This window comes from Pinus tabuliformis, chromosome 8 (genome assembly GCF_031772625.1).
Source record: "Pinus tabuliformis cultivar Carrire ecotype Pingquan chromosome 8, CPIR1, whole genome shotgun sequence".
Taxonomy (NCBI): domain Eukaryota; kingdom Viridiplantae; phylum Streptophyta; class Pinopsida; order Pinales; family Pinaceae; genus Pinus; species Pinus tabuliformis.
Genome location: NC_142294.1, coordinates 1,555,165,515 through 1,555,179,466, shown reverse-complemented (window position 1 = coordinate 1,555,179,466; position 13,952 = coordinate 1,555,165,515). Strand labels below are relative to the sequence as shown.

Here is a 13,952-nt window from a genome sequence, read left to right as displayed (position 1 = left end):
CTAGGGCAAAAACAAGGGTAATTGAAAAAATAGAACATTGTCCTATAACAATTTCAGGACAACCCATTCATTTTGACCTTAATATATGCCCTTTGGGTTCATACAACATTTTAATAGGGATGGATTGGATGGAAAAATGTTGGTCCCTAGTTGATTACAAGAAGAAAACTGTCAGTTTTATCACTAAGTTAGGGAAAAGGAAGGAACTTCAAGGAATCAAGACAAATACGAAATTTCCTCCTATTACTGCTACTCAGCTAGGAGAATATATTAACAAGGGTTGTTAGATATATGTTATCTAGGTGGGATTTATGAACTCCAAAAAGAAAATGACCTGCTTCGAAAATATTCTTGTTATTCAGGAATTTGCTAATGTATGAATCCCTAAATTCGTTCCTGGATTACCACCCATGCATGATATTGATTTCACCATTGAAATAATTCAGGGTGCATCCCCTGTATCTAGGACCCCTTATCACATGAGAATATCTGAGTTAGCAGAACTCAGAATGCAGCTCCAGGAGCTTCTGGATAAAAGTTTATTCATTACAGTGCATTCCCTTGGGGAGCCCCCGTACTATTTGTATGAAAGAAATATAGAACCTTGAGATTATGCATAGATTATCATCAGTTAAATAAACTAACCATCAAAAACAAATATCCCTTGCCATGTATTGATGATCTATTTTATCACATGCAAGGACCCAAAGTATTCTCAAAAATTGATTTAAGGCCTGGCTACCATCAAATAAGGATAAAGGAGGAGGACATTTTCACGGTATTTTCTAGCCTTATCTTGATAAATTGGTACTGATTTTGATTGATGACATTTTAATATACTCCAAGAATCGGGAAGAGCATGAACAACATCAAAGAATAATGTTGCAAAGTCTATGAGAAAATTAGTTATATGCTCAATATAGCAAGTGTGACTTTTTCAAAGGTCAGATTCAGTGCTTGGGTCATGTTATATCAGCAAAGGGAATAGTGGTGGACCTAGAAAATATCAAAACCATTATGGAATGGATTTTTCCAAGTAATGTTGCTAATATTAGGTCATTATTGGGTTTGGCCACGTACTACCGTCGGTTCAAGGATTTTCAAAAGTCACTTTCCCAATGACCTCTTTACATAAAAAGGGATGCACTTTCGAATGGAGAATCAAATGTCAACAAAACTTTAAAATACTAAAACACCTACTTACCACTACACCCACGTTAAAGGTAGGAGGTCTGGAAAAGTATTTCATGGTTTGCATGGATTCTATTAAAGAGAGTGTTGGTGGTGTGTTGACAAAAGAGGGAAAGGTTATTGCTTACGAATCACAAATATTGGAGTATGAGCAACGATATTTTGCTTACGACCTTGAATTAATAGGAGTAGTGCATTCACTTAAAATGTGGCAACACTACCTATTGGGGAAGAAATTTATGCTATTAATGGATTATATTAGCCTTACAAATTTCTTTAACCAGTCTAGCTTAAATGATTGATAGCCCAGATGGACAACATTTTAAGGTGAGTTCAGTTTCAAAATGAAACATATTAAGGGATGGAAAATCAAGTGGCCGACGCATTGAGCGGGAATGTACATTGTATTTATGAGGTCTAAATCAGTCAGGTACAGTCAAACATCCTTGAAACCATAAAGGAAGCCTCCCTCAGGGATCCAGAATACATTTTTCTTTGGCAACAAGTAAAGGAAGCTCAGTTGAAAAGGGAAATATTAGATTTTAAAATAAATTCAAAAAAAATCCTTACCTTCAAAAATAGAATATATGTTCCTAACCAAACCTCTCTTAAACAATTGATACTAGATGAGTTTCATAGCAAAACCATGTGCTGGACACCTAGGGTACCACAAGTTCTTTTCAGCCATCAAGAAAGGGTATTTTTGGCCCGACTTAAGGAAGGATAACATTAAGTATTTGTCCAAATATTTGGAATGTCAGTTGGTGAAGGCCGAACATCAAAATTACATTGATTTGTTCCAGCCACTGCCCATCCCGAAATGGAAATGGGAGACCATATCTCTAGACTCCATCACCGATTTACCTCACACCAAGAAGCAACATGACTGAATTATGGTGGTGGTGGACAAATTGAGAAAAATCGATCACTTTATACCTATGAAATCCACTTACAAAACTTGTCGGAGCAGTAATGTTCTTGGTGAAATCTCATCCAGATATATGCTTTGTAGTCAACACATTGAGTTAACATATGGTTTAGCCTCACCTCTTAAAATGGATTGGTGCTAAGAACATGCTCAGATATCTTCGTGGCACAACCACTCATGGGTTGAGATACACTGCTGGAGATGTGAGACTACTTGGGTGTATTGATGCTGATTGGGCAGGTAGTGTGGTGGACCGAAAGAGCACTTCCAGGTGTTATTTCTCTTTGGGATTTGCCTCGATATCCTAGATGAGTAGGAAGCAAAAGTATGTGGCTTTAAGGACTGCAGAGGTAGAGTACATTTCTGCTAGCATGGCTTCCTATGAGGTAGTCTAGTTTCAAAATCTCTTCAGTGAGATGTTTGGATTTACATTGGATACCACCGTGGTTCTATGTGACAACCAGAGCAGGATCTATTTATGAGAAAACCCCGTATTTCATGATTGCTCCAAGAACATTGATATCAGGTACCACTATATTCAACATATGGTGCACTCAGGAGCAATAAGGCTCCAACATATTGGTATAAATGGACAGGTCGCCAACATTCTGACAAAGCCACTAGGAAAGCTCAAATTCCTTACTTTCCGATAAAAACTTGGTGTCATTCAGATACCCTGTTATGAGGGTAGAGTATGATGTATTGAGCTCTGGGAGCTCTAGAGGGGCACAAGATACATTTTGGAGCGACATGCAACCACAACTTTACTCACCATCCCCTGGTGGTGCACTATTTACAAGGTAAAGGTTCAACCTTCCGTGGTGACTGTGGAACAAGATGATTTGTTCCCCTATGGGCCAGGATGATTCATTCTCTATGGCAACTATGGGGCAGGATGATTAGTTCTCCTGTAGGCTAGGATGATTAGTTCTCTGTGGCATCCACTGGACAAGATGATTCATTCTCCTGTGGACATGATGATTAGTTCTCCTATCGAGGCATCCTTCCCATGCAGTCTGGGACTCGTGGGAAGTATCTCTTATCTAATCAATGAGTAGGGAAAGGAGGATAGGAACCATAGTAGTTCTATCGATGAATGCATCATTGTACCTAACATACTCCCTATGCTAGGATGACCTCCATTAATCTGGGATCAATGATACTGATCTGGGATCAATGAGAGTGGTACACACTCTAGGATTGACTTCGGGTCTGTGGAGGATGGTATGATACATCCTAGCTAATTTCTTCTTCTTCATAGTTCAAGCAGAGCAAAGTAGAGTGGGGTCAGGTTGTACAGGACACTACATTTGATGGATGGATAATAGAGACAGTCTGACAAATTACAGATGAAGTTCTCCCTAGTTCAGAGGGAGTGTTAAAATTGGTAGCTAGGGCCAAACTCCATGTAGGTCACCTTATTTATGGCTATTGATATTTTTCCTAGATTCCACTCATCGAGAGGTGTAGGATTGATCTAAACAGCATCCAATTCCGATAGGTATTTATGAACATATGAATTTAGTTTGATTATGGACAAATTGTCAAGTCAGCTAGCAACTTATGTAGGCTCAAAAGCCCAATAGTCATGTCTATTCAACCTCAACGTTTTGCATATAATTACAAGGAACATTCTCCTCATTTGGACACTTCACTCTCACACACATCTATCCCTCTTTCTTGCGCAGAAAGAGTCTCTCTCTCTTAGACGTGTGGCTGAAAGGAAGACATCCTAGGGCAAAGAGGATGCAGAAAAAGGACAACAATTCATGTTTGACCAAATTTGACTAGTGTTGACCTTTTAAGAAGTGCATTTAGGTGTGGCTATCTCCCCTATGTAGGCTGCAATTTTTGGCACAAAAATCGAGGTGATCTGACCTCTGGTTTGACTGGTATTGATTGCCCTAGTTTAGTGTTGCAGTCGACTTCAAAAATCTGCAATTTGATTGAATTTTTGAGGTTGTTCTAGGGTTGTTGCTTCAGGCTATCCAAGGACAAGTTGACCAGAAATTGACCAAGTATTTTAGAGCTAAATTTCATCTTGTTTGAACAAGTATGACTTCACTAATCTAGGGTTTGTTGTTGCTAATATAAAATTACAGAATGTAGATTTTGTACTATTTTTCTCTCCTGAACTATTGAAGATAAAAGAAGATTTGATGAAAGGGTTTCCCCAATTTGGGGTTTGTCCCTGGCTAGCTACCACATCTTGTGTCTCTTGTCTTTTCTTGTTTTCGATTGATCATTTAATCTTCTATCTACACTTTACTTAATGTATATGTGATTGCTAATCTATGGCTAGTAAAAAGAAAAATAAGTAAATTTCTCTAAGCATAGAACATACCATAATTTAACATTTTTTCATTCACTTGCTCAATCATTGTCTATCTAATCGGATTGTGATGTTTAGTCCCTTAAGGGGTTGCACAGTGTCTAGTGGTAAAGGATTGTGTAATTCTTAGAGGCAAGGCCATCAATAAATGCTGGATTATTACAGGAGTTGGCATGTGTTGAAAAGGGAGTTTAATTTTCATTAAGAGTTGTGCAACTGCCGTTGACAAAACTTAGTCATCATGAAAACAACCTAATTAAGACATCACATAAGAATTGCATAAAAGAATTAGTCATCGTAATCATGAGGAATAATTGATGACATGGAAAATAATAGTTCTTATTGATAAAAGTTAGGCTCCAAAATTCAAGCATAGGAAAAATTTTGGAGCTATTTTGTAGGAACCAATATAACAGTTGTCTGAAAATAAAAAAATTATTTCTTGGAATTAGAATTACAATTATAAGTTGTCTAGGCTATGCAATCCAAGTAACCATGAAATTTTTAAGTATTTGAAACCACTTATGTATTAAAAAATGCAATATATTGAATTGTGTAGATCCACCTTAATGAGAGATCTATCAAGGGCCCAAATGGATCAAACCTCTTATGGTGTAAGTCTTTCTTCAATTTTTGCGTCCTTAAAAAATTTGCGTCTTAATGAATCCCTCTAGGTTCTTATTAGATCGATGATTAAGATAAATTTATGTTAGTCATTATATTCTATAGTTCTATTGATAAACTATTACCACTTGTAAGATTTAATAATAACTAATAATGTAACTAAAATATTATTTTAATACATTCATCATAACTATTTCTTTCACAATACATAAGATGTACAATTTTCTTAAGATATAAAAGTGACTCTCCGAATACAATGTTTTCTAAATTAGAGGAGAACAACACGTAAAAATAAAAATATGATGAATGAGATTTTATTTTAAATCAAGACTTCATTTGCATCTGAACACTATAGAGTAATATCAAATATATGTTAAATGCTTAACTAATGTCTATCTTAAAAATATGTAATTATATAACTTAAATTTGCATATTTGTATGTCATTTTAAGCAAGGTTGATTATGTATAATTGTTTATTTCACATATAAAGCTATCAATCCCTAAATGGGAATTAATTTTTCTAAACCTTAAGAATGTAATCTAGGATCACCCATACCTCTTTCACTTACAAGTTGTGAAGGTTCTTGCTCGGGAGATAATGGTTGGGGAGAAATCAACTATTGTTATTGAAGGTACACATATACAATAAATTCTTATTTTTAATAAAAATGAATAGGGAGCACTTTCACGATTCTATAGTTGTTGTTAAAATGGTAGATAATTTTTGAAATGTATATAAAAAATGTAGTTCTAAAGCATGGCACTACAATATTTCTACATATTATCTCGTGTTTATACAACTTTGATTGAGTGAGTCTTTGTATGTAAATTAGTTATTAGTAAACTACTCAATATTGTTTATGATGGGAAACCTAAATGATTAAAATCAAAATCTATAGTTTGAGATTTCAAAGTTTTTGTTTAACGTCAAATACTTTTATAAAGAAAAAATGTTTCGTAGAACTTCAAGTTCTTGTCCTGTAGTAGCCTTAATGATATTGAGAACTGATCATTGTAAAACAAACATTGTTTTTAAAAAGTAGTGTAGATGAACCTGGAATAATGCTTACATTAAAATGTTGGGAAATTTTGTTTGTTACTCTTTAAAGACTTTTAAGAGATTTTCTCAATCATTTTCTCATGTCTTAAAAGTTGTCGGATCGCATAACCCCTATGTATGTGCCTTGTAATTTGTTTTTGTGAAAACATACTAATTGATATTCGAGTAACCAAGTCTATTCCTCCATCTATTTTTCTTGTTTGTATGAGAGCCCATATATACCTAACTCTAACTCCCTGAAAAGGCCGAATAAGATGGAAGAGATGCCAAATTTTATTTTATGTCTTCAAATTAGTGTAGAGTGGTGTCGGAGTGATTTTCCCAGCATTACATTATTCCAAAAAAGAAACCACATGGTGTTGGTCAACTTATCAACGAAATTTCATTCTTATCCATGAAGATCCAGTAAAACCATCCAATAATTATTAAATTTAACTTTAAAACACCGAATTTTTATTATTTTATTTTATATATTAATTTAATATTTTACTAAGTTTGATTATAATTTAATCATTATTTTATTTTTTCTGAATCAGGCTATTTCTATTATGGTACAAAAAGTCAAAAAGTTACATCAGTGTTACAACAAGGCCATGGCCCTGTAAATCCTGCCGAGAGATTGACAGTTTGCCCAAATTTATACATACCCAAAGTTGAACATATTCAAAAATTGGATGTTGAACATGGACATGCTGAGACAAACGAACATATCGACACTGAACACTACTTAAACATGGACTAACAGACATATGGATCCATATTGCCGACACATAGATTTTAAAATCCAGACTAAAGCCAAACACATACAGAAAACAAGATTCGAAGACAGAGTAATGCTCCCACTTCCAGGTTGCCGAGAGCGAACTGGTTGATTGGATTAATCATCGTCCGTGGTGTAGGGCTCTTCCTCCACCCTGCACCCAAATTGCTGGGAGTCATCCGAGTCAGAGAGAAGGACCATCGAGCAATAAGGGACCCCCTGAGCAGGCTCCCTTGGACTCGCAAGGCCTGCTTGAGTAGCCGGGGTGGAACTTTCCATAGCAGGGCGTTGCAGATCAATTGTGGGCATTGTCCCTTGAGCTGGTGGTGGGTTTTCCTGATTTACTTCCGCCTGACCTCTGAGATTATCACAGTGCTCGACAGTAACAGATACAATGAAAGTGGAGTTGGCGAGTGTGCAGGGTATCCGATACCTGACTGTGGGGTGCGCTTCATGTCCACATTCTGTTATGCTTCCACTCCCAGGCCCTCTGCCACGTCCCGCTATTATGCCATGGATGTGATGCTGCTCAAATGTAACATCGATGGATGAAGAAGGAGAAATGGGGCCAGTCCTATGATCGGTAGCCCGACCACGAGAGCCTCCTCGTCGACTGCTCATTCTGAGACGCTCTCTCCTCATGGCTAAATTCAGAGGATGAACCAGCTTGCAGAAACCAGGAGAGGAGAAATTAACCAAGACGGGGGCCACAAAATTTGGCTTACAACGCTTGTAAACCACTCTCAAGCTTGGGACAATACTTGAGTTGGGCACAGAGCAAGAATGTCCATGTGCAATCCCCCACATCATCGAGGAGTGCTCCAGCATTGTAGTGGAGTGCCCAACAACTTCAAATGAATGCGTAAATGTAACAAAGGCTCCCAGAATATGAAGCGCCATCGCACAGGTTACCAGGAGGCCAATTAAGGAGGACAAGACCAGTAATAATACCCGCATTGAAGTTCCTACATGCGCCCATTTGAAACATTCTGTAGGGTACTACGTGGCACGCAAGGGTTGACACATGCCCATGTGACGCACCACCTGTGAGTTGCGATGCCTTTGAAGCACCCGCATCCAGGAGGGAGAGATCTTTCTGCACCAAAGAAATACAGTCCTTTTTGAGTTGGTCATCCTCTACCATGTCAGGAGAACCTGAGAAGTAGGGAAGCAGCTGAGATACGCCCTGGTTAGCCAGTCTGTCTGCTACTTGGTTTGTTGTTCTTCTTACATGCTGGATGGTTATGCTTTGGGGATTTTTTAGCTTTTCCTCCAGTGATTCCAGTCTACTGAGCAATCGCCAGCTTGATGCTACCTTAACTGCGGTAGCCCCTGCCTGTATTCTTTTAGCAGTGGCTATAAGAATGAAAGAGTCTCCTTCGACCTCAAGAGGGAAGAAGTGCTTTTGTTCTGCTATGCAAATCCCTTCCGAGAGTCCTTCCAATTCTGCTGCATTGTTAATGTCTTTGCCAATTGATCCGTAGAATATATGCAATATTTCTCCTGTGTAGCTTCTAAAGATTCCCCCAAATCCCGTAGGCCCAGGATTACCTTTGGCGGCCCCATCAAAATTCAGCTTGTATGAGTTGATTGCCGGTGGGGACTAGGATAGCGGAGAGGCGGTGCTAGTTGTGGGACGGGTGTTGACCTTTTCTAAAGAGGAGAGGTCTAAATTCCATTCTTTCAGTATATTACGTTCCTGCTGAGATTTTGGCAGATCTGTATCATACCAGGTTCTGATGGCTAAAGTTTCTTGTAATTTTTTTTTGAAGATGAGCCACAGAGCGTCTATTGACTGGTAGGAATTATTGAAGATTCTGTAGTTTCGTTCCTTCCAGAGAATCCAATATATAAAGCCTGGTATTAGATTCCACAGAGAGTTGAGAAGCTGGCTTTTGAAAGGGTTCTTAGTCCATTTCCTTATAGTTTCTGTTACATCCTCCATCCTTGCTTCTGATCTCATGTTGCATTTTTCAACTTTCTTCCAAAGTTGCGTAGCTAGCGGACATGTTTCCATTAAATGACTTATGGTTTTAGAGTTGAGATTACAATTTGGGCATCTAGATGGCCCAATAAATCCACGCTTGAGCAGGTTGTCCCAAGTGAGTGTGTGCATTTTACTTAGAAGCCATAAGAAAGTTGAAATTTTGGGCCATAGTCCTGGTTGCCAGACTTTTTCCCAAATTTTTTCCTTGTCTGTCTGGATGTCTGAATAGCGCAATTGGTGAGCTTCTTTAGTGGTAAATGTTCCTTTGCGAGTATGACCCCATCTTAATCTGTCCTGCTGGCTGGAGTAACGAATTCTTCTGTAGGTGAGTTCTTGATCGATGTCAGAATGCGTTTCTCCCTGCCAGTCCATCTGCCAGAGGCTAGCTGGTTTCCAGATTTGGAAGTCATGATGTGTGGATTGTTGCCAGAATTGATGAACACGGGTGAGGTTCGCCTGCTGCATGTGAATTTGCCAAAGAGGCTTTTGAAATAAAGTTGCCAGTTTTGGGAGTTGTTGCCATGAATCCTCCCAGAACCTTGCCGTCGTGCCTGAGTGAATTTCCCAGAAGCTATGCTCTTGAATGAAATTGTTGTGAAGCTTTGCAGTGTTCCAGATTGGTGATCCCTGGGTTGTGGAGTTGATTCTTATGAGATCGGTCCATTGACTTCCCGGGGCATATTTTGCTTGCCATAGTCTGGCCCATGGTGAGTGTGGCTTGGAGATCCAATTCCACCACATTCGTGCTCCCATTGTATTGTTGCTTTGGAGAGGATCTCTTAATCCTAGACCTCCTTCTGATTTGATTTTGCAGACTTCTTTCCAGTTAACAAGAGCCCATTTTCTGTTCAGTCCAGAGGAGCCCCAAAGGAAGTTGCATTGAAGGTTGCGTATGGCTTTAAGGACCCATTTTGGAGCTGCCATAATGGAAAAAAGATACAATGGCATTGCTTGTAAGACCGATTTGATTAAGACTAATCTGCCCGCCATGTTTAGAGCACGAAAAGTCCATGACGAGAGCTTTGATTCTAATTTATCTAGGAGAGACCTCCAAGAAGCATGCTTGATGGTAGAGTCCGATAGGGGTGCCCCTAGGTATTTAGATGGAAGCTTGGATATGGTGAACCCCAGGATTCTGGCAATATTCCTTTGCGTAGAGGGGGGGTGTTGAAGAAGAAGAGCTGAGATTTCGAGGCATTGATGGATGTGCCAGAGGCATCGGAGAAGAGGGAGAGCAGAGATTTGAAGACAGAGGCTTCTTGCGAGGAGGGATGACCAAATAACATAGTGTCATCAACAAACTGCTGATGGGACTGAGGATTAAGACCATGGATGGAGATTCCCTTTAGAGCTTGGGAGGAAACAACGGATTTGAGAAGCCTGCTGAGCCCTTCTGCCATTAGAACAAAGAGGAAAGGTGAAAGAGGATCCCCCTGCCTAATGCCACGAGAGGGACGGAAAGGAGAGGAGGGTGAACCATTCAGCAGGACAGAGAAGCTGGGAGAGGAAATTAGGTTCATGATCCATCTGGTCCAAGTTGCACTGAAACCAAAAGCCAGTAGCATTTTGTGAATGTAATTCCAACTAAGTTTATCAAAGGCTTTAGAGAGATCCAGTTTTAGTATCATACCTAGTTTTTTTAGAAGCTTTAATGAGTGAATCACCTCATTTGATAGAATTATTCCATCCATGATCTGCCGTCCTTCTACATATCTCGTCTGTTCTGGAGAAATGAGTAGTGGAAGGAGAGGTTTAAGCCTGTTCGCTATTACCTTTGAGATGAGCTTATAGATAACACTGCATAGCGCGATTGGTCTATATTTTTTAGGCTTGTTTGATTCTTCACCTTTGGGAACCAATGCTATGAAGGTGGAATTGAGGGCAGGAAGAATCCATTGCATGATTCTTGATTCCTCCACTAGTTCCCAAACCTCAGCTTTAATGAGCTCCCAAAATTCATGAAAGAAATTGGCTGTGAAGCCGTCAGGCCCAGGAGCCTTGCCATCTTTAAGTTGGGGCATGGCTTCTTCAACTTCCCTTAGTGACGTAGGATGAAGCAGTTTATTATTGCGATCCTCTGTTATGATTCAAGGAATGCGTTGCATGATGGTTCTAATTGCCTCATCTCTGTTGCCTGTGGGCTCCCTGAGAATGTCCTGAAAGTAGCCTGTGAATTCCTTCTCCATATCTTCATGTGCTTCGATTCTTTCCCCTTGTTGATTTTTTATGAATGTAATGTTATTGTGCATTCGCCTTTGGATGGCGGTTTTATGGAAGAATTTGGTGTTCTTCTCCCCCTCTTTTAGCTAGCTGATTCTGGATTTTTGACGCCAGAGAATTTCCTTTTGTTTCCTGCGCTCTTCAATTTGATTCCAAAGGATCTGCTCCTGTTTTTTTTTATCATCTTTTCTGCCTTCTAGAATGAAAGTTTGTTGAAGTGCTTTCATTTGTTGTTCCAGTCTCTAGTGATTCTCCTGTATGTTGCCAAAATGTGTGCGATTCCAGACATTGAGGACTTGTTTTAAGTTTTTCAATTTTTGTTGGAATTGATACATTTTGGCCCCCTCTGGCAGTATATAATATTTCCATGCCTCTCTTACCATTGTCTTGAAATTCGGATTTGTGAGCCAGAAGGCTTCCAATCGGAAGGGTCTATTGCTGCGAGTGCCTGGCCTGGACCATTGTAGCAAAATTGGCCAGTGATCAGATCGTCTTTGGGGTATGATGGAAGTGTTGAAGTCCCCTCCCAGGTGGATTGCATTATCCGAGATGAGGAACCTATCGAGCCTAGAGGCTATGTGATGAATGCCTCGGCGCTTATTAGTCCAAGTAAAAATTCCATTGGAGGTCAGAATATCCATGAGTTGATTGCTTTGAATGAATTATTTGAGGCCATTGCTGTCACTGTCAAGCCTGATTCTGCCTCCTTTTTTCTCCTCCATAGATTTTATGATGTTGAAGTCTCCTCCGCCAATCCAGAGGGGAAACTGCTTGTTCTAATTTAGGATAGAGACTGTTTCCAGAAGATCTAGTTTTTGCTGAATAGTCTGTGGAAAATACACATTTGAGAGATGCCCATGTATGTTGGTGCCGATGAGGTGGAAGGACGCTTGGATAAGATGATGGGTGGCATGGAAATCATATAGTGAAAGAGTCTGCAGGATCCACAGAATGGCAAGTCTGCCTGAAGCCCCTGAGGTGTCAACTGAAATTGAGAGGCTACCTGCCCAGATCTTGTTTCAAATTCTTTCAATAGCTATGTTGCTGCTTTTTGTCTCTTGAAGAAAAACTATGGATGGTTTTTCTTGCTGAATTAGGTTTTTGATCATCCGATGTTTTGACGGGCTCTTGAGTCCTCTCATATTCCAGGAGATGAGCTTCATGGAAACTGAGGTTTGGGTTTATAGAACTTTGTCAACTTAGGGAATCGCCCCGATTCCATAAGTATTTCTCCACTATTATGGTCCTCTGTAGATCTGTCTTGCGTCCACTTTTCTTGGTTTCTTTGAGTGTTTTTTTTCCATCCCAGGGGCTTCCTCCTTGTATACCCATAATTTTATTGTGCTGCACTTTGGTCAGGACTCCTTCAAGTCTTTTGATTTTCCAAGGGGGAATTGAGTTGTATTCTTTTTGTTTACAGGCCGTTTCAAGTTTGAAGATATCAAGACCATCTAGGCTAACATGCTCCAAATCTTCCTCCATGATGATAGGGGGGCTCTGGTCTTCCTCATCTGTGTCTTCTTGAAGACTGAGAGCAAGATCTGCATCTAGGTCCATGGCCGAGGCCTGCTGTTTAAAATCTAGCACAAATTTCCCTTGGGAAGAGGGGAAAGAGCTGTGATCTGAAACCATTTTAGAATTATCCGAAGGAGGGTTAGGTGTGTGGTGAGAAGAGACTGGATTTGAGTACTGCATGGGGGCTAAGGGGTTAAGGGAAGATGAAGGCATAGAAATATTCTCCAAGGGATCTTGAGAAGCAAGCAAAGAGAATCTATTCTGTGAATCTGATTTGATGGCATTATCAGGGACAGTCGGGCTTTTCTTGGCATGCCTACGGCGGTTAGGAACTTTGGTGAAACCTTACGAGTCTTTATTTGTGTCATTGGAAGAGGCTTTAGACTGCGAGTTCAGCGGACAGTCTCGGAAGAGGTGGCCATGCTCATGACATTTGCGGCAGCAAAAGGGGATATGCTCATAATCTAAAGGCCGTGTCCATTCAAAGTCATCGTGAAAGAGACTTACCGAGTCAGCTAAAGCGTTAGTCAGGTGCATCTGAACGTAGATCCTGGCGTACGAGGTGTATTTGCGGGTTTTTGTTTCCACCGCAACTTTGATGAAGGTCCCAAGTTTGTTGCCAATGTTTGCAAGCGTTTCTTCTTTCCAGTATTCCACTGGGAGGGAATACATTCGTATCCACACTGGAGGCCAGCTGAAATCTTCTTTATCAGGGTTAAATCTTGGCTTCCACTCCGTGAGATAAAGTCCCGAGGAGTTAAAGAAATATGGGCCGCCTTCGAATATTCGCACTTTGTTCTCCACACAATGGAAGATGGCTGTGAAGAAATCTTTCCGGCCAAGCTGCAGGGTAGCTTGTCCTTTGGGCTTCCATTTTGAGGCTATCCAACCCTGCAATGCCTTTTCAGTAGGCCAGAATCCAAGAAACTTTCCTATTAGCGCATGATCTTGCATGTATTGGATCTCACCGTTGATGTGATGACTTGGTAGATCAACCTTGATGTGTTCTACAACCTTCATAATACAGGTGGCCGAGGTCGCCTTTGGCTGTGACGAAGAAGCTTTTTGGTGCGCCTCTTTTTCTATATTCACCGTATCATTCTGGGCTGTAGGTATCTCGTTTCCATGCGTTCTTTTTCCTCCCTTCTCAGCTTCAGGGATCGCGCTAGAAGGGGTCAGAGGTGTCACATGTTGTTCCGTGTCAGAGTTTGGAGTGTCAAGAGGAGGGGGGGGCGGAGCCCTCCCCTCGTGCAAGCTTTGCCATTGAAGGCTTTCAGAAGGAGTCTGGCGGCATGAGCTCGAGCCTTCAGAGGCGATCGGTGATTAGGGTTCTC

At 40.3% G+C, this 13,952-nt stretch overlaps 1 protein-coding gene across 1 annotated transcript; it reads right to left on the bottom strand.

The window, feature by feature from the left end:
• Window positions 1-10,320: 10,320 nt before the first annotated feature.
• Window positions 10,321-13,572, bottom strand: LOC149241895 (uncharacterized). Its single transcript, XM_089370715.1, has 2 exons — window positions 13,126-13,572; window positions 10,321-10,425 (listed from the first exon to the last, which is right to left on the bottom strand). The coding sequence occupies exons 1-2, from the start codon at window positions 13,570-13,572 to the stop codon at window positions 10,321-10,323; spliced, it is 552 nt and encodes a 183-aa protein (XP_089226841.1).
• Window positions 13,573-13,952: the final 380 nt, after the last annotated feature.

Coding starts and splice junctions, on each gene's coding strand:
- LOC149241895 (XM_089370715.1), bottom strand. CDS start 13,572: ATGCAAGATCATGCGCTAATAGGAAAGTTTCTTGGATTCTGGCCTACT. Junction 10,426..13,125: donor CTAACGCTTTAGCTGACTCG/GTAAGTCTCTTT, acceptor TTTTGGTTTCAG/TGCAACTTGGACCAGATGGA.